Genomic DNA, 20,491 nt, shown 5'->3' with positions numbered 1-20,491 from the left:
AAAAATGGACTACACTCATTTCCAGGCCAGGTCTCAGAAGGAATTGTTTATTTTATTTATTATTAAATTATTGTTTGCCTTTTCTTTTCCTAAACCGAGAGTATTCCTCTAGTTGCATTTAAAATCATTATTGTGTTGCTGCAAGCAAAAGACACCAAATAAAACCTTGCTTCAGCAAAGACATAAAAATGAGAGAGGGTATATGCTTGGTTCACATATATTCTGGTGGCTTTGTGGAGGACTGAAGCCAGGATTCTATCTCTAGCTTGGCTTCTCACCAGTCAAAATCTCCAATTCAGGCCCCGCTTCCAAGGAACCACTAAGACATCACTTTTCAATTTCTTGGCTAGGTCTTGAGTTCTTTTTCAAAGCTTCAAGTTGCTAGGTTTATAGTTACCATCTGCATGTGGAGTTTTAATATAATATAATATAATATTTTACTGAATATTTTACTCAATGTAATATTTTACTGAATAGCAATATAATATTTTACATTCCTTTCTTTCATGCTCTTTTTAAAACATTATTTTATTGTAAAGATGAGTAAGGCAATGAGTACATTTCTTGTTGCGCGTTGTTACCCCTCCTTTGTTCCCCCACTATCCCTTCCCTCCCCTACCTCCCTCACTCCTACCTGCCTCTTTCCTGCTCTTGTTTTGAATTGTTTGGTGACAACAAGGAAGAGTTATAGGTGACAATAGGCTCTAATCCTGCTTTATCAAGGGTGAATATGACTCTTGTTAAGCTACAATTAAAAGTTCAGCATCAAAGAATTTTCTGGAAGTTGAGAGGTAATGAGAAGTTTATGGCAAAAAAGAGGTATTGCTCCAAAAGCTCACAAATTCTCCACTAGCACCATCATGAGGTGACTAGAGAAGAAAAAGGAAGTTCTTTGTTAATTTTTCCATAAAGGGGGAATGGAAGTCTGGGTCTGATTTGAATTTGGCAACTGACTCTCTCTTTATAAATCAGTGGCTGTGCTAAGGGCCAGCATGCTGGGTGGCAGATTTCTTGAATTTATTTATTGGTAGTAATTTCTTCCAAGAATAGAATAAGGGTGTGCCTGGATCCAAAAGTACATTTCTTAATATTAGTTTTCATCCTATTAAAACAAAGTTAGGGGAAATTTCAAAATTCTTTAGTCTTCATTTCTAGTTAAATTGTGTTATAGGTCATGAGTTTGAGGCATAGAAGCTGGGTGCTGGTGGCTCGTGTCTATTATCTTAGCTACTCAGGAGGTTGAGATCTAGGATTGTGTGCCGTCCAGTCCAGGAAAGTCCATAAACTGCTTACCTACAATTTACTACCAGGATTGGGGTGGGGGTAGGCCCGGAGTTGAGCGGCAATCACCTTGAGCAAAACAACTCAGGGATAACACCCAGGCCTTGTGTTCAAGCTACAGGACTGGAGGATGTGGAAGGAGGGGAAGAGGAAGGAAGGAAAGAAGAAAAGGAAGGAAGGAAGGAAGGAAAGAAAGAAGGAAAGAAAAGTCATAGAAATATTTGACTCTGAGCTCTAGCCTCCCTAGCATGAGTTCTGGGTAGCAAATAGCAGATTATGACTCATGCACAAAGAATAGATGTGGGGGATTCTGGGGGCTGATAGAGTCAACAGGAAGCTGGAAGCCAGGTTTAAAAGGCAGGCAGGACTCAGGGTGCTCTAGTTGCTGAGTGGCAGGTCACCCAGCTGGAGTCCTATGATAAAAAGTGCTTACCACATGCCATCATGGTGAAGCCAGCATGTAAAAGCTATGTGCTCTGTGTCAGTCTCTGGTGCATGCCTGGATGTATCAAAGGGTCCATGGAAAGACCAGAACCTCCAGCAGCTGATTTTTGAGAAATGGGTGGTGATAATGGGGAAAAAAGAGTCCTAAGTAGGAGTATAAGTAATAAAAGTTAGAAGTTCATTTCTACTACCTACATCCTTCTTATGTTACAACAATCATGTGGCTTAGTGATGGCATGGTGTGTGTGTGTGTGTGTGTGTGTGTGTGTGTGTGTGTGCGCGCGCGCGCGCGCGCGTGCGTGTGTGTGTGGCCCTAACCATTGATCTGTTAGGGAGTGGCAATGAGACTCATGATAGGAAATTTAAAAAAAATAGAATAAAAAGACCACTATTTACTGAATGACTACTTACTATTTGAAAGGACTTGAGAAATAAATTTTAATATATTGTCTAGCTTAATCTTCATGAAAGATTATATATTTGATACTTTTCCATTTTTCAACAATATATAGGAAAATTCAAAAGAAAATACAGTAGCAGGAATCAGTGCTCACACCTGTAATCCTAGCTACTCAGGAGGCCAAGATATGAGGATTGTAGTTTGGAGCCAGCCCAGACAGGAAAGTCCAGTTAACCAGCAAAAAGCCAGAAGGGGCTATGGTTCAGGTAGCAGAGCATTAGGCTTGAGAAAAAGAGCTCAGGCACAGCATCCAAGACCTGAGTTCAAGCCTCAGGACTGGCCCTACACACACACACACACACACACCTTCCTTGATCAAGTAATTAGTAGACCTTAGACCTTTGTGCAGTACTCTATTGGTTTATTAAAACATTTCAAATTACTTAATGTAGAAAAGAACAGATTAACTGAGAATAGCAGAAAATTATGAAAACTGTAGGCTAATTAATCACAGTGATTAAAGACTTACTGTAGAATCTCTATTTATTTATTAACTGACTTTAGGAGCCAGCGTTCCTAGAGAACATATTCTGAAAATCTCTGTAATAGTGACAAGAAGTTTCATTTGTCTATCAGTAATCTGTTAGAAGATTCCACTTCTTCATGATACTTGTAATTTAGGAAGTGCTTCCTGTAAAAATGTAAAATTTATTTAATCCAATTCTGTGTCTTGAAGGCTGGAAACACCACAGAGTGATAAATATGTTTCAGCTGGTATGACTCATAAATATTATTCTTTTACTAAACTATTTATAAAACAAAACTGTTTATTGAGTTCTCTTTGCTTAGTGGGAAAGTGTTTGACTGTAGTCAAAATTAGAAAAATTGTTTTGACAGTTATAAAACTTCCAGTATGATACAGTGCAATTGGGATTCTCACAAGCCTACTTTCACCCTTTGCTTGTTTTCCCCCCTTGCTTGTTATTATGGATGAGAAAAAAGGCCTTAGAGAACCTCATTGAGACCACATCTCCTTATCTAGCCCCCTTACCTATGTTCAGGGCTTTGGATTCCTAAGCTTAAACCTCAGGACTTTGCACGTAGCCAGACTCAGCAATGCGATATTTTCTCTCTCCCTCCAGCCTCTTCCCCTTCAATCATAAAATCAACTTGCAGTTTCTAGAATGATTCACACAATTTCAGCCTTAGAGATATGAAGTCTTTGTCTTTAAAAAATAGTAGGGGAAGGAAAGGACAGAACTTCTCTGAACCCAAAGGATTTTAATGTTCTCTTCAAACCAGAGTTGTACACACACAGTTATATTTACATTTGTGACAATGAGAATATTCCCCCAAATAGACAAGTGCTCACTTTACAAGGCACTGAGCTGTTGTATTTCACAGCTATAATCACATTTTGTTCTGTCAACAACCTTTGAAGATAAACTATCATTGCTTTCAGAGAAAGAGACCGATTTTAAGATGTCAAGTATCTTTCCTAGGGTCACAAAACTAACAAAAACCAGAGCCTCTCTTCAAATCCAGATGTCTGGGGCAGGCAAGGTGGCTCAGTGGTAGAGCGCTTGCCTTGTATGCTTGAGGCCCTGGGTTCGATTCCTCAGCACCACATAAGCAGGAAAAAAAAGCCAGAAGTGGCACTGTGGCTCAAGTGGTAGAGTGCTAGCCTTGAGCTGAAGAGCTGAGGGACAGCGCCCAGGCCGAGTTCAGGCTCTATGACCGGACCCCCCCAAAAAAAAACAAAAACAAAAACAAATCCAGATGTCTGATGCATTGCCTAAGCAATTAACCATTATCCTATATGTCTTCTCTGTTTTCAATATATTTATATCTGGCTCTCTGTAAATTATAAGGTGCTTAAGAGCAGATGTATTTTCTTATTTGTTAATAAATCTGCATGGCCAATAGCAGCCACTCAATAAGTTATTATAGATGAATGAAGAAGAGAAGTTCTAATAAGTGGAAAGGAGATGTAATTTGGACAAGAAGATTGAAGCCTAAGTCCCTGACTTTGAGTTTCAGACAAATAAATGGTTTGTAAGCTTCACCTCAATCTTGTAACACAAATGATAGTCATCTTTTAATTTTATTTTTCATCTTCTGAGTAAACAATGTGTTTTAAGACTGGTGGATGGTGTTGAGTGAACTAAATCCTCAGTTGTTTTTGTTTTTTAACTCAAAAGACATTCTAACTGCCATCTAAAGAGGAATGGCTCCTCTTAATACAATGAAACATGGTAACATTAAGGACATTATACATTTTCTTTTTTGAACTAATTTGATTGTTCTTACTTTGTTGTTGGCAATAAAAAATAAAAACTCTGAGGAAGACTAAAATAATACCTTTAGGATATACAAGGAGGGGAGAAACAGTGTTGTTTTTGTAATAGAGAGAAGTTAATTAGAAACAGTGGGTAGGAGCAATAGAAAACAGCTGCTCTGTTGCCTACTGTCCCAAAAAGTAAAAAAAATGGGAAGGTCCCCAGAGGGATTTTGGCAACAATAGAGAAATAGTAAAAATAACAAAGAAATGAACAAGCATAATGCTTCAAGAGGTGCTCAGAAGTTTTACTGTGTTTACACTGGCTAATTTTTTGGGGGGGAGGGGGAGGGTCCGGTCCTGGGGCCTGAACTCTGGGCCTGAGCACTGTCCCTCAGCTTTTCAGCTCAAGGCTAGCGCTCTACCACTTGAGCCACCGCGCCACTTCCAACTTTTTTCTTTTTGCTTATGTGGTGCTGAGGAATTGAACCCAGGACCTAATGCATGCAAGGCAAGCGCTCTACCACTGAGCCACCTTCCCAGCCCCTGGCCTCATTTATTATTGAAGATGATATGGTGTCAAGTCTGAAGGTAGCCTTCAGAGTTGGTTAGGACAAAGGCTTGGCATTTACATGTAAGAGACAACCTGTTGCCCCATTTCTCTTTTGGAGTTCAGTGCTGGCTTCATCCTGTGGCTCATTTCCCTTGAATAATTGAAGGGACGTGAGGCCAGGTTTCCCAATTAGCCTCTGGAAGGAAGGGAAAGCAGTTAAAAAAAATCTTCTCTACATAGGAAGGTTTTTCTGATATGTTCATAGGAAACTTGTTTTGGGAACTCCTTGGCTGTTCACGTCTGTAGCTAGAGACAGAATTGGGCCTGAAGTCCTCAGGTGCCAATGATATTAAGTTCATGTCTGAGAAGGGGATGTGGGGGAATATGTGTTGAATAGACAGCAATCATGGACATTGCAGTAATGATACCAATGCAATGTTATCAAGATAACTGTAGGAAGCCCTCAGAAATATGAACCCCTAAATGTTCTCTGTCTAATATTATCAATGTATGTGGATATTGGACACTTGAAATGCAGTTGTTCCAAGTTGAGATATACTATAATTGTAAGGTATATGCCAGAGTCTGAAGATTCAATATTAGAGTGGAAATCATTATAAAACTTCTTAATGATGGAATTATTATTTCAGATATATTGGACACATTAAAATATATTTAAACCAATTATTCATATCTTTTTATCTTTTTTAGCCATGGCTACAAGAAAACAGAAAAATGTGCATGTACTTCACATTTTGGCTTTAATCAAATGTCTGTTAGATAGTATTACATTGACCAATGACTTTTCACTTATTTTATTTTAGCAGAAGAAACCATCTCAATAAATATCTTGAGTGAAACAGACAAAACAAAACTATTCTGGTTAAGTATGGTGAGGAACTGGATATTCCAAGTCAGAGCAGTATCTGTCCCTCAATCCTTATAAAATTTTTCTTGGGGGAAAACCCTACACCATTATTTTGTTTATGTTGTTTAAGGTTCATTTGGGGGTTCACTTTGCTTAGCTTCATCTTATATGGTCATATGTACATAGCTTTTGACCTTTCTGCTTGTCTGGTAAGATTATCCTAGACATACACTAGCTATTGCAAATAAGGGAAACCATGGGACCTATGTTTCTTTGGGTCTGGCTTACCTCACTTAATACAATTTTTTCCAAGTCTTTCCATTTCTAACAAATGGGGTGGTATCATTCTTTCTGATGGAGGCATAGAATTCCATTGTGTGTGTATATATACATACATATATATATATATATATATATATATATATATATATATATATATAATCTCACATTTTCTTGATCCATTCACCTACTGAGGGACATCTGGGTTGGTTCCATATCTTAGCTATGGTGAATCATGCTGAGATAAACATAGTTGTACTGGTAGCTTTAGTATAATCTTGTTTGTGATCATTTGGGCAAAAGCCCAAAAGTGGGATTGCTGGGTCATAGGGGAGCTCTATGTGGAGTCTTTTGAGGAACCTCCATACTGCTTTCCAAAGTGGTTTGGTTGCTTTCCACCAACAATGTGGTAGGGTTCCCTTTTGGCCACATCCCCTCCAGCATCTGTTGTTATTAGATTTCTTGATTATAGCCATTTGAACTAGGGTGAAGTGGAATCTCAATGTTGTTTTGATTTGAATTTCTTTTATAGCCATAAGAAGTTGAGCATTTCTTGATGTGTCTATTGGCCATCCTTCTTTCCTCTTCAAGGAAGTCTATCTTTAAGTCTTTAGCCCACTTATGAATGGAACAGTTGTTTCTTGGAGGATTTGTGTTGGGGAATTTAATTTTTTTAGTTCCAAGTATATTTTAGACATGAGAACATTGACAGACCCTTTGCAAGTCTTATCAGAAAAAGAATAGATCACACCCAAATAAACAAACTCAGAGATGAGAATGGAAACATCACCACAGAAACAACCAAGATTCAGAACATAATAATGGAATACTTCTCAAACCTTTATGCTAGTAAGTTTGAGAATTTGGAAGAAATGGATGAATTTCTAGCAAATATTGACACACATACCCAAACTAAACCAAGATGATTTAAACCAACTTAACAGGCCCATATCAAGCATCAAAACAGAAACAGCAATAAGAGCCCTCCCACCCAAGAAAAGCCTAGGAATTCTATAAGGACTTCAAAGCAAAACTCACACCAATTCTCCTCCAACTCTTCAATGAAATTGAAAGTGAAAGTTCACTACCAAACTCTTTCTATGATGTTTGTGTTTTTATGTGCCAGTCCTGTGGTTTGAATACAGGACCCAGGCACTATCCCTGAGCTTTTTATCCAAGACTATTTAGTGTCATGCACTACTTCTACCCGGACTGGCTTCAAACTACAGTCCTCAGATTTCCTGAGAAGATAGGATTACAGACTTAAGCTACTGGCACTATCTTTTTTTAAAAATTTGGTTAAGTTAAAATTTAAGAAAAGTGTATATATTTATATATGTACATTTATGATGATATGCTGATATAGATGATATATTTATTTCCTTGAGCATCTACTGTCTCTCTGCAACTGAACGTTAAGGCACTCTGATGTATATACCATAATGCAAGAGTGCCTGGGGGGTGGGAAGAGGTACGCTGTAAAAATTGAAGATGCTCATTACTCCTTATCTTAATTTTTGCAAGTACACTACCAGATGGAGAAGATATACAGTAAGCATTCATTAATCACATGGTAGAGATCAAAGTTAAGTAACTGAAGACTAAATCAAAAGTAGAACTGAGTCAGATTACTGAAAGGCCTCCAATTCTTGGTCAGTGCATTTGCCTGTCTATTATTTCTTTTTAAAAAATATGCTCCCAAAGTTTTGTGACTCTCACCCCTAGTTCTCAGAGACTATGTACTTTCTAACTTTGTAATTTTCCTCTCTCCTTTGTTAATTCTTAATCAAAAGATGCATTTGAAGGTTTCCTAAAGAGGAATTTTTACTTTTTATATCACATCATTTGCAACATTGTCCTAGCATGGCTTAACCATACCAATATATGCAGAGCCATCCAGTTCAAGCACACTGTTGAGGAGCAAATTTAATAAAGCCCAGAGAGCAAAGGACTCCCTTGGAGTCATAAATAATGTCAAAGCCAGCAAGAATATTCAGCTCTAATCCATTGTTACTTTAAGCCTCTATAAAATTACATTGTAGTGTACAGATGCAGGAACACAACCACAGATAATTTAAAAAATACATTTTAAAGCCATTCATTTCTGAAGTGTTTGGATAAGAGCAAGCAAGAAAGCTCCTGAAACAGCAGAATCTGGGATACAGAGATGATTTCACACCTGGAAAACAGAGCTGCCAGCCCACTGAAAGACTACACTTTTTTTCTTAAATCTAGACTGAAGCTTCTTCACAGGAAAATCCTTCAAACTATGTAATTAAGTGGTTTAAAGGACCCAGACTGGTTTCCATGTATCACAATACAACACATTTGTCAAATGATAGCAGGAATTTCCAGTAGATCAGGTTATTCTCCTATAGCCTAACCACAGAGAATTATGGAAAACAAAACACATAAAAGAAAAGTTGGCTTGTTTGGAATTTATTTCCTTAAAGACTTATATTAGGAATAAACTGGAAAAGTGAAAACATCCCAAAAGGGAGCCTAAGGGCAGATACAACCAATCTTATTCCCTCCCCTACAAATTAGTTTTTCTGAATGTATTTATTCATCATCTTCAGTAGATCTGTATGGCCTATATAATTCAAGGAACTTTTGAACCATATAGGCATACAGCCTAACTGGTAGGGTGCCTGACTACCAAGCATGAGACTCTAAGTTCAATCCTCTGTCCCTGCAAAAGACAAAGACGTGAAATACTGAACAATTTAAAAAGTGTGATTAAAAAGTGCCAATGTGATAAAAATAAAATCTGTGCTGAATATTAAAACACTCTTCCTGGTTATTCTTTGCACATTTACTAGTGGAGGGACAACTTGTTTTTCTCTTTGAAGCTGATATAAATTACTTGCACTTGACAGTAAGCAAGAATGTGGAATTGTGTAGATGTTGTGTTTTAGCTGTCTTGAGTATGGACAGCTGTCATTCCAGCTGATGACCAGGAGGAAGGCAAGAAGGCCTATGGAAGTTATGTGGAGCTGGAGAAGATATTCTTAGAAGAGCTATACCTCTGACCAGAGGGAACTGATCTTACCTCTCTCAAGGAGATAATTTATATTGCTTATTTATGTTTAACTTTAAAAATTGTCTTTAAGGGCTGGGAAGATGGCTCAGTGGTAGAGTGCTTGCCTTGCATGCATGAGGCCCTGGGTTCGATTCCCTAGCACCACATAAGCAAAAAGAAAAAAAGCCGGAAGTGGCGCTGTGGCTCAAGTGGTAGAGCGTTAGCCTTGAGCTGAAGAGCTGAGGGACAGCGCCAAGGCCCAGAGTTCAGGCCCCACAACTGGACCCCCCCAAAAAGTTGTCTTTAAGTAGTTTACAGAGGGGTTTCAATTCAACACATCAATTTATGAGTACAATACATCTTTATCAGTGTCAACCTCAGCTCATTTCTTGTATGTAGATGTTCAGAAGCATATTCTTGATGTATATATATGCATTTATTTTTGAAAACATCACTTCTGCACTGGTAGAATTTTGCTTTTTTTTGTCCCTTCTCTGTATAAGGAGTAGAATTTCAATAACATTATTAAATTCTGCTAGAAATCTTTGTTCATGCCAAAAGTTTCCTCTCAAAGTCTGGACAGTTGTCAATTTTTTTTTCAAATGCATAGGCAAATATCTGTAATCACTTTTTAGTTTCTCAAGTATAGGAAAGTCCACAAAGAGATGCAAATTTACATTTATGTTCAAAATTAGATGAGGACTTGGAGCCCTACTCCATCTCTGCCCTCATTTGGAAATGGCAGTATCATGCCCACTGCTTTCTAATTCCAATTATCTCCCCATTGCACGTCTCCTGATTTCTGGGAAAAGCTAGAGTGTCTACTCATGTGCCAGCTATTGCTTACAGAGCTTGATTTCATAATTTCATAATCATTGCATTGTCAATAGGAAATTACAGGAAATTGCAGTGTACTAAACAATGTAAACCTATATTAGCCTTATAAAATAATTTAAAATTATTAATCTCACAAAAAGTAATTTTTTAAAAAAGAACTGTGTATAGTAGCTGAAGTATCATTTTAGTAAGTAATTTTTTAATTTCCCTGATCATAAAAAACAAAAGAAATACATTATGGTGTAAAAGAAAATGAAAGTTAAAGTGACTTTTGGATAATATTAGACCAAATCTAGAAGGCTTTCTGGAACTAGTCAAATATATTAGACCACTGAATGAAGTAAGTTGCTAAGAGAGCTACACAAAAATTATTCTGGTGGTTTATAAAAGTAGGAAAGACAGAATAATGAACATATTTTTGTTCATTATTTGGTGTATGATAACACACAGCAATTAATGAGAGGAGTAAACATCTACTTTCTTTAAATAGAAGATTTTCTTATGTGACAAAATGATTTAACATGCATACAAAATTTAATGACTATTGCTCTATAAGAAATTATTTAATAATTTATGTTGCTTCCACAACTTATATAACTAAAAACTCATATAATTCCACACCTCATATAATTAAAATAGTGATGTTCTGGGCTTTTCACCAAATTTCTATATTGACCTGTTACAGGACTCAGTTGTACTTACCTGAGCTTCATATCAGATGCTAGAAGTGTGCTTTATTTATTTATTTATTTTTTGAATGTGGTACTGGGAATCAGTCCCAGCATTTTGTTCATGCCCTGCAAGTGTTGCAAAAACTGAGCTACACCTCGAGCTTCGGTTGCTTGATAGCTAATGCTTATCTAAACTTTTTGTTGTTGTTGTTATTGGTTGTGAGGCTTGAAATCTGGGCCTGGGAGCTATCCCTCAGCTCTTCAGCTCAAAGCTAGCACTCTACCTCTTGAGCCACAGGGTCACTTCCGGTTTCCTAGTGGTTTATTGGAGATAAAGAGTCACGGGCTTTCCTGCCCAGGCTGGCTTCGAACTGCAATCCTCAGATCTCAGCCTCCTGAGTAGCTAGTATGACAGGCGTGAGCCTCCGGTGCCCGGCTATCTAAACAGTTTTTGTTGCATAGCTAAGTTTTGCTTTTCCTGAATGAAACTCCTTGGAAAAACTTATATGAATGAAAATGGCAGGGTTAGAATATATGTAGCTGTCTCCCTGTTTTTCTCCCCATTTCCTTCCTCTTGTTTACAGAGCAGTTATTTTGTTTGCATATTGGGGGGCAACCTAGTCAATGACCAGAAATTATATCCCAAGGCTTGAGTTCGTTTTATAGATCAGACTGGTAGTTCTCGTTCCCTTTGCCAGTGAGCAGATTAAGAATAAGCTGCCATTGAATAAGAAAATGGGAAATGCCAGGAGATCAGTGTCTACTTATAGCCTTTGAGAATGTTGGTGTAAACTTTCTTCTCTCTTATTTGTCTTTGTACTTACCTTCCTGCCTGCTTCTTTACTCTTACTTGTATTTAAAAAATAAAATTGGGAGCTGGTCACTAGTGACTCACACCTGTAATCCTAGCTATACTGGAGGCTGAGATCTGAGGATCAACATTTGAAATCAACCCAAGCAAAAAAGTCCATGAGAGTCTTATCTCCAATTAATCATCTAAGAGCTGGAAGCCTTTAGCAAAAATGTTCAAGAACAACACACAAGCCCTGAGCTTAAGCCCCAGGACCATAAAAAATTAGTAAATTGAGACAACAGAACAGAATTAGCAATATCAGAAATCCTATGACCCAATTCTCTTTTCTAGTTTAGTTATCTATACTGCAACCATTAATTATCAGCTGGGTAGGAAAAGACAGAACATGGGGAGTTAAGAACCCAATATTTACTAATACTAAACTAATATATGAAACTTTAACGTATAGTAGAGGCCCATTTTGCCAAGAAGAGTAGAAAATGGTCAAACCTAGTAGCTAAATATCCTTTCTGTCAGAGTAAATATTCAGATATGTCAACACTTCTTTTGTTCATTTGCTTGTGGAAAAGTTCACTAACCCTGGAGACAGGTTAGTGTCCACTGTAATCCTGTGGGCCCTAAGGTTTCTATCTGATGTCCACATATTGTAAGCCTCCAGAGGACAGAGGTTTGTAATGATCAGAAAAGGCCAAGGAGGAATTTTCAGAAGTTGAAATGGTTAATAAGATACAAAGTATTTCAGAAGTGGAGACAATTATAAAGGCCAAGATGTAGGAAAGAATAAAGACCTATTCTAAACCAATGAAATATAGCTGACATTAGAACCCCTGTGGGCTACTTGGTGGTATATAATACTTAAAACAAATGTCGAAGCAGGAATTATCTTTAAGTTAAAGTTTTATCCAGTCAAGAGTGGAAAGACACTCTTGATTTAGAGCTGGAATTCAGAAAGTTGAATCTTTGGTAAATTGACTTCGTATATACTTGGTGTTCATATTACTAGAATAAAATACCATCATGGGATATCTCAAATGACAGACACATATTCTGAGAGTTCTGGAGGTTAGAGAGTCCAAGATTGAAGTGCTGGCTGATTTGATTCCTGTTGGAAGCCCGTTTTGGAGTTATGAGAAATATCTTCTTTTATGTTTTTCAATTTTTTATAGATACTGTAAAGGTGATGGACAGAGGCATGAATGCTACATACTCAGATAAAGAGTACATTTCTTTTTTAACAATGTCACTCCTTTTCCTCTTCATTCAACAACTATCTTTTTGATTTATCCTTATAGCAAGGTAGTGAGAGGAACTTTTGGTACCCCTTCATCTTCTTTTAAGTACGATGATCCCATTATGGCCACCATATTCATGACCAAATGTAAGCTTAGTTACCACCTGAAAGCCCTACCTTCTATCTAATGCCATCATATTGGGTGTTGGAGCTTCAGTATTTGAATTCTGGGGAAACAGAAGCATCTATTCCAGAGCATGAACCATCTGAGTGTCTGCTGCTGCTAGAATTCCAAGCTCCAGTTTGGATTCTCACTCTAGGTGTGTCAGAGTTCTTGCAACACATACTAACATTTGTAGTGTCACATTTCTTCATTCATCTAGTAAGTGTAAAATGGTTCCTCATTTCTAATTTTGATGATTAAAAATTAGTTTGAACATCTTTTCATATGCACATGAACACTTATTATTTTCCTCTTGTGAAAATCACAATTCATGACTATGAAAACACATGTACATTCAAGATGTTATATTCATATGTATACCATATATTCTTTCAAAACTAAATGTTTGTTAATTCACAAGTATTTGTTAGGCACCTTGTATCTGATAAATATTGGTCTAGATGCTAACAATCTGCTAGAGGGGAGAATAAATAGTCCTAAATTCCTATCATCATGGATTATGCATTTTAATGTATGGAAAGGAACTAAAAAATGGTAAGATACTTAGTAAGCTTATATTTAAGTTCGACTCAGTCATTTGACTTTATTAAATCTTTGTTTCTGCAATTGCAGAAAGGAGGTAGTAATCATACTTATGTCAGTCGTTAAGTACAAAATGAAGAAATTGAAATGGTGCCTTCAACTTAAAGATGCAAAAATACTAACCAATATTAATAACAACAATTTTGTTATAATATTTTTCTCCTTTTTGTTTCTTGCTTTTTATTCAGAGGAATTTTTTTAAGAAGTAGTGTCATTTATGTTTAAATGTGTTTTTGTTAGAGTTGTCTCTCATTGGGTCTCACTGTACTGGAGTTTTCTATAAGACACAAATTTGGCTAATTTTGTAATGTTTTATTTCTAATCTTTCTAAATTCCAAGGACCAAGAGCTAGAGAACACACACATTTACAAAGCTACAGCATGTCAAACAGCAAAGAAAAATGTAGGACAATCCATATCATATAATGTGTTCTGTGTCTGTAAATGTTGTTGCTGTCATCATTTCAATGCAACCAACTTGTTTAAAATCCAGAAGGTGCAAGATGCTCTGCAGATATATATGACCTTATTAATCCTTCTCATAATGATTTGTCTTTCTTTCTTAGATAATGATGTTGAAAATGATCTTCAATCAGACATCAGTTGAACACTGCAAGACACAGGCAGGAAAGCCAAAAGAATGCAACTTCTTCTTAATAGCTGTTCGTCTGGCTTCCTTGAACCAGATCTTGGATCCCTGGGTTTATCTGCTGCTAAGAAAGATCCTTCTACGAAAGTTCTGCCAGGTAGCCAATGCTGTCTCCAGCTGCTCTAGCGATGGACAGAAAGGGCAGCCCATTTCATTATCTAATGAAATAATGCAGACAGGAGCATGAAAGAGAACACTTAGACAACTTGCATGTTCACAGTTTGGGGCAACAAATATCTCAAAACTCTGTGAATTTAGGCATCTCTGCCATGCCACTGTTTATGTATTGAGATGGAACTTTTAATATTAAGCTAAAATGGCCTGAGAAAGCCATGTGCCAAAAGTACTGAAACATAAAGAAAAGTATATTAATAACAGCCTAGTGGTTTGAGGATCTCTGCCATGTTGCAGTTGAATATATGATTATTTATGTGGATAAAACATTTATTATAAATGATCTTATTCTACTTGGGGAAGGCTGATTGGGATGGGAAATACCTCAATATACTGAGTGCATGGAGATTTAGCCACAAATATCAAAAATAAGACAAGAGCGATTTGTTTTTGCTCAAGGACAGCGCTCTTCTTCTGTGTTCTCTTTCATTGTCTAACTCTTCCTCTGTCACTTTTTCCTCCACTTATATTAAAAAAATTAGTTTAGGATGAAAAAATGTATAATGAATCCACAATATCCGTTGATATCAATGGCATTTAAATGTTGTTCAACCTATTGATGTAGCTTTGATCAGGTGTAGTCTAGGGTCCTTTGTCTCATAGAATTCAATGAATGAAATTCATGGACAATGAAGGGTGCAGCAAAGTATTTGTAGCTTTATGTCTTGGAATCTTTATAGAACTTTGGGGACAGGTTGCTCATGCACCTCACACACTACACGCAATGCACAACTTTCCTTGAGCCTGAGCTGAGGGGCTGGCAGCCTACCTTCCATTATCAGCCAGTGGGCTGGTAATAACCAGAGGCTCACGCTGGAATCTGAGTCATTCTAACTTATCTACTTCCATCTGTTTTTCTGACAATATCAAATTAATTGCCAACCTTACAACATTTAGTTTTTTAGTTGGATGATTATTGGTTTACTCCTTACCTAAAGAAGAGACAGTTTGATTTGTTTCAAATCTGGCTGCCAAAAATTGCTAAATGTTCTTTTTTTGAAGAAATTTTACATTCCAACGAACCTGGAGGAAATTTATGGAGCTTATCTATAAAAGACAGGACGGTGATTTATTTTTTTTTAGAATGCAATGTAAAGAATTAATTTAAAAATTAAGCATTGGTATTCTTTTCCTTCTTTTATTACAAATGAATTCTTCACTCTTTTTAAAATCTTTATTATTTATTTATTTATTATTTTTGTGTTAATTTCCTTACTTGGCTTTTTCACTCACAGATGAGTTTCTGCCTCTTGAGCCATTCCTCTAACTCTGGCTTTTCTTTTTGTGTGTGTGTGTTTTATTTGAAGAGAAGAGTCTGTCAGATTTATCTGCGTGGGTTGGCTTTAAACCACAAACCTTAGATCTGAACCTTCTGAGAATCTACAATTATAGGTATAAGCCACTGACATCAGGCTTTTGGATCTTTAAATATGAACTCTGATTCCAAAACAAATAAATACTTGGAAAATTCAATAAAGACTTTTCATAGTTTGGCCTGCATATAGGATAAAAATTAATAATACTGAGTATTCAAAGACTTTTTTGCCCTTTCCTTAAAATATTTCTATCTAAATATTTATTGTTATTCCCCTTACAGCCTATATTAATATAAACCTTGTTAAATAGGCTTACCATCTTTGTAGTAAAAATAAATAACAGGCTGGGAAGGTGGCTCAGTGGTAGAGTGCTTACCCAGGGCATGAGGCCCTGGGTTCAATTCTTCAGCACAACATAAGCAGTAAAAGGCGGAAGTGGCACTGTGGCTCAAGTGCTAGAGCGCTAGCCTTGAGCTGAAGAGTTGAGGGACAGTGTCCAGACACAGAGTTCAGGCCCCATGACCGACTAAAAAAAAAAAAAAAAAGTAAATCACTACTCTAATTTTTAAGAATTGTACTTTCTGAAAAAGTTTTCCCAATAAACATAGCAATGCTTTTTGTTACAACATCCCCAACTAAATATTTGTCAAACTTATCAATACATTCATTTGGTAAACTCATCATTTTATTATGAATACTTTTATTTTCACTTTGTTCTATTGTTTCCTAGTTTTTCAAACCTTGAGATTTATTTGTACTTCTTTTTTTGGGGGGAGGGGGTTTGGTTGTGGGGCCTGAACTCTGAGCCTGGGTGCTGTCCCTCAGCTCTTCAGCTCAAGGCTAGCACTCTACCACTTGAGCCACAGCGCCACTTCCGGCTTTTTTCATTTTTGCTTATGTGGTGCTGAGGAATTGAACCCAGGGCCTCAGGCATGCAAGGCAAGGGCTCTACCACTGAGCCATCTTCCCAGCCCTATTTTTACTTCTCATATTAATTTTAACTGGTATAATGAATCTATTAAATTAGTTTGTCCACCTACATAAGGCATCAATAATAATTAGTGTAAATCACTATGTGAAATTAAATCAGAAGACACTGAGTCTTTTGAAAATGTGAATGTAAATCAGGATGGTTCCCCTAATCCAGAAACTGGAAAAGTGCAGAAAAAAAATCTTATATTAAGTCCTATACTAAAATCTTTCTGTGTTAAGGTTTAGTTATTCTATAGGTCACTTCACAGAGTGCAGAACAAAATTAGCCACATTTTCAACATACTAAAAAGAGGTTTTACATCTTGGGTGGTTTTCTGGTCCTAAGTTGTAATCAGATAGATATACGTGGGATACAGATTTGAGTGGTAAAGCATGATCTAGTTATTCCTTCCAGCACCTAGTATAGTATCTGGAACACATAAGTTGTTTTAAAAGTATTTGTTCAGTGAATAAATGTATAAACATCTTCCAAAACTGCGTGCTCGTTGATAAGACATATGCCACACCATTGAAGAATTTCATTCCATTACACACAGTCCATTAAGCCAATAAAGTGAATGATTTCTGCTTATGTAATTATAGAAATGCATATTTGTCTTTATAGGTGTAGTGTCATTTTATTGTACAACAAAGTGCTTTGTCTGCATTAATCATTTAGGAGATACATTTCCAACTGGAAATTACTGAGGTTACTGTAAAAATGCTACTTTTCATTTAACAACTAAATGCAGAAGGACATAAAAGCCTTAGTTACAAAATAAATTCCTGTCAAAGGGATACATAGTAGAAGTATATGAATAGGCATTTTTTATTAGCTTTGGAAAGAAAGTGATAAAGGAAGAAATAGTATAAATGGCATGTGAATTTTGTTATCTAGCAAGCCATTGGTTGAATACAGGAAGTTGGCTCAGTGGTAGAGCACTTGCCTCACATGCATGAGGCCCTGTGTTTGATTCTTCAGCACCACATAAGCAGAAAAAAGCCACAAGTGGTGCTGTGGCTCAAGTGGTAGAGTGCTAACCTTGAGCTGAAGAACTGAGGGACAGAACCCAGGCCCAGAGTTCAGTCCCCACAACTGACCAAAAATAAAATAAATAAATGTTTTTTTTTAAAAAAAGGAAACCTTATTAAATGAAAATCTCAAATGGCTTTAACCTTTTATGGTAGTTAAAGTTAAATTTCAGAAATGAGTTGCAGAGATTCTTCCTGTTGTGAGGAAGCAGATGGATACAGTCAATGAAGAAAGCCATGACTATTTCTAGGTTTTATTTTTATTAGCCTTTAATGTCTTTCCCATGAACCCAGTTTATCTATGTATGTATCTGAGCAAGAAGAAAAATACATACATGAATTAGAAATTAGACGTATTGGTTACAAAACAATTAGAGACCCAGAAAATCACAGGAAAGGAGTAAACAGAATGTAGAAATAAATATATGTAAAATCAGCAAGTGTATGATTTTTCAATTTGTCACTCTGCTGTACCATAAAAGATAATATTGAGATGTCAAATAAGAACAATTTATTTTTCAAATGGATGTGATAAACGGCTTAAAATATTTTTCAGTTAACAAAACAGAATGTGGGGCTGGGAAGGTGGCTCAGTGGTAGAGTACTTGCCCGGCATGCATGGGGCCCTGGGTTTGATTACTCAGCACCACATAAGCAGAAAAAGCAGGAAGTGGTGTTGCGGCTCTAGTGGTAGAGTGCTAGCCTTGAGCTAAAGAGCTGAGGGACAGCACCCATCAGGCCCCACAACGGATCAAAAAAAAAAAAAAGAAAAGAAAAACAAACTAGAATGTGTTATTACAAGATTTATCAAACTTGCCTAATGCTATCTCTATCCATCTATCTATCTATCTATCTATCTATCTATCTATCTATCTATCTATCTATCTATCTATCTATCTATCTAGAAAATGTGTTAGTCACATGAAATCAAAAGCAGTCTGACAATACATTGTGCATGTATATTTCTATCTAATGCATTTTTATTTTATAAAATATATCTTGGCCTAGTTGTAGGACATAAATGAAGAATCATGTAAGATAACTACAAAAGAATTTTTTAAAGACTTTTTGACCACACTGGTATTGATGAATGTAAAAATTAGACTCTGACAAACAATATTCTAACAAGATGGACACCCTTGGCAGTATTCAGTACTAGATTTTCAAGTGGATAAAGCCTTTTATTTCTTTAGCATTTTTTTATGCTTTTGTTAGATTTTTGGCTCCATCTGACTGATCAACTTTCAGATTTGCTAGCATTAACAATTATTTAGTAGTTCTTGTGGTTTGGGATCAAATCAGAGAGAAAAGAGAATAGTTTTGTTCTTTGAAATATTTGACATGTGCATTGCCTACTCATTTTCACATGTTAACCCCATACTTTCTCTTGAAATACTCCAGATGCTTGAAAAGTGACACAGTGAACCTAAAAGTATTTATTGCTATACACATGTTAAAAGCTTCATTTGAATAATTTAAATTTTTGTTTTATCTATATAAAGTTTAAATATAAACCATAATATTTTCAAAGGTATTTATTGCTTGTTTTGTGTTTGTATATGTCCCTAAATCTGTGTCTAAATAAATATGCAAATATATGCAATTGTGGCAAAGTCTGTAGAAGGGTTTTCTGAGATGCAATAAAATATTGATAAGAGGTAAGCTACATATTTGGTGTCATGACATTGCTTATGATAGGGTGATTTATGAATCACTTAGCTCAACCTCCATATTTGTTAAGAAACCGACATCAGTTTAGTATTATAACTAAACTACCAGGTAACAAATACATATGGGGTATGAACTGGAGAAATAAGGAAAATATTCTGTTTCATCATTCCTAAAGTGAAGATTTTATATTTTATAACTCATACAAGCTTATCATTCCCTTATGATAACATAAGCATAATGCCTTATGAGTCTCTAGAAATGCAATTTAAACAGATATATATTCATTTATACATCATAGAGTTCCATTATACAGAATCAAGCATATTTTATTTTCAAGAGTCAGTTTCATGTAACAAACCACTCAAATAGTTACTAGATTTACATATGCCATCATTAGAAATGAGTCTTATTTCTCTCTACATACCTTCCTCCAGCCTGCTTATCCATTTTTCTCATATACAGAAAGTAATAGACATATTTTCGATAGGTGAGGCTAGAATTTTTTTAAGAAACAGAAAGCTTCATATTTCTAATATGCCAGGGCCCCAGTATATGAAAAGATCTAAATCTTTTTTGTGATGTCTACTTTGACAGGGCCATTTAATTATGGGAGAAAAGACAGGTAGACAAGAAAGATCACATAAAGTACAAATCAGCCTTTTCATGCTTGTTGAGCATATTACAGGTGATCCCACATCTAAATTTATTTTCACATTTGTAGCTCTAAACTCAAATGTAAAATTTTTTAGAATTAGAGTATTTTGATCCTTCAAAATGATTACATAACCTGGATAAAATTAAAACCGTCACCAGAAGCAGTTTTCTTTATGTGGTTTTCAGGTCCCAGAAAAAAAATCAAAAGTGAATAGTTGAAAATGCATGTAATATTTTAATATTTAATATTTTAATATTATTTTACTTTAAAAAGGAATGCTTCCTGGGCACTGGTGGCTCATGCCTCTAATTCTAGCTATTCAGGAGGCTGAGATCTGAGGATCACAGTTCAAAGCTAGCCAGGGCAGAAAAGCCCATGAGACTCTTATCTCTAATTAAACACCAACCTAAGAACTGAAAGTGGAGCTGTGGTTTAGGTTGTAAAGTGCTAGCCTTAGGGAAAAAGTGGAAGAATAGTGCCCAGGTTCTGAGTTCAAGCTCCAGGACCAGAACACAAAGAAAGAGAGGAGAGAGAGAGGGAGAGGGAGAGAGAGAGAGAGAGAGAGAGAGAGAGAGAGAG

The 20,491-nt window shown here is 36.3% G+C and overlaps 1 protein-coding gene and 1 long non-coding RNA gene across 2 annotated transcripts in view; one reads left to right on the top strand and one right to left on the bottom strand.

Annotated features, from left to right (window-relative positions):
• Window positions 1–20,491, top strand: part of Ptger3 (prostaglandin E receptor 3 (subtype EP3)) — a 71,181-nt gene that overhangs the window by 18,048 nt on the left and 32,642 nt on the right. Inside the window, exon 2 of the mRNA XM_013020635.1 lies at window positions 14,010–14,189. Within this exon, the coding sequence (XP_012876089.1) occupies window positions 14,010–14,189 (180 nt within the window). The remainder of the gene's footprint in view (window positions 1–14,009; window positions 14,190–20,491) is intronic.
• Window positions 16,095–16,685, bottom strand: LOC105988871. The gene is made up of 2 exons (XR_001175222.1): window positions 16,566–16,685; window positions 16,095–16,339 (listed from the first exon to the last, which is right to left on the bottom strand). It is a non-coding gene; the product is annotated as an uncharacterized LOC105988871 (long non-coding RNA).

The sequence above is a fragment of the Dipodomys ordii genome, unplaced genomic scaffold (genome assembly GCF_000151885.1).
Source record: "Dipodomys ordii isolate 6190 unplaced genomic scaffold, Dord_2.0 Scaffold51, whole genome shotgun sequence".
Classification (NCBI taxonomy): Eukaryota; Metazoa; Chordata; class Mammalia; order Rodentia; family Heteromyidae; genus Dipodomys; species Dipodomys ordii.
The sequence above is the reverse complement of the archived record's forward strand: the minus strand, read 5'-3'. Positions and strand labels throughout refer to the sequence as shown.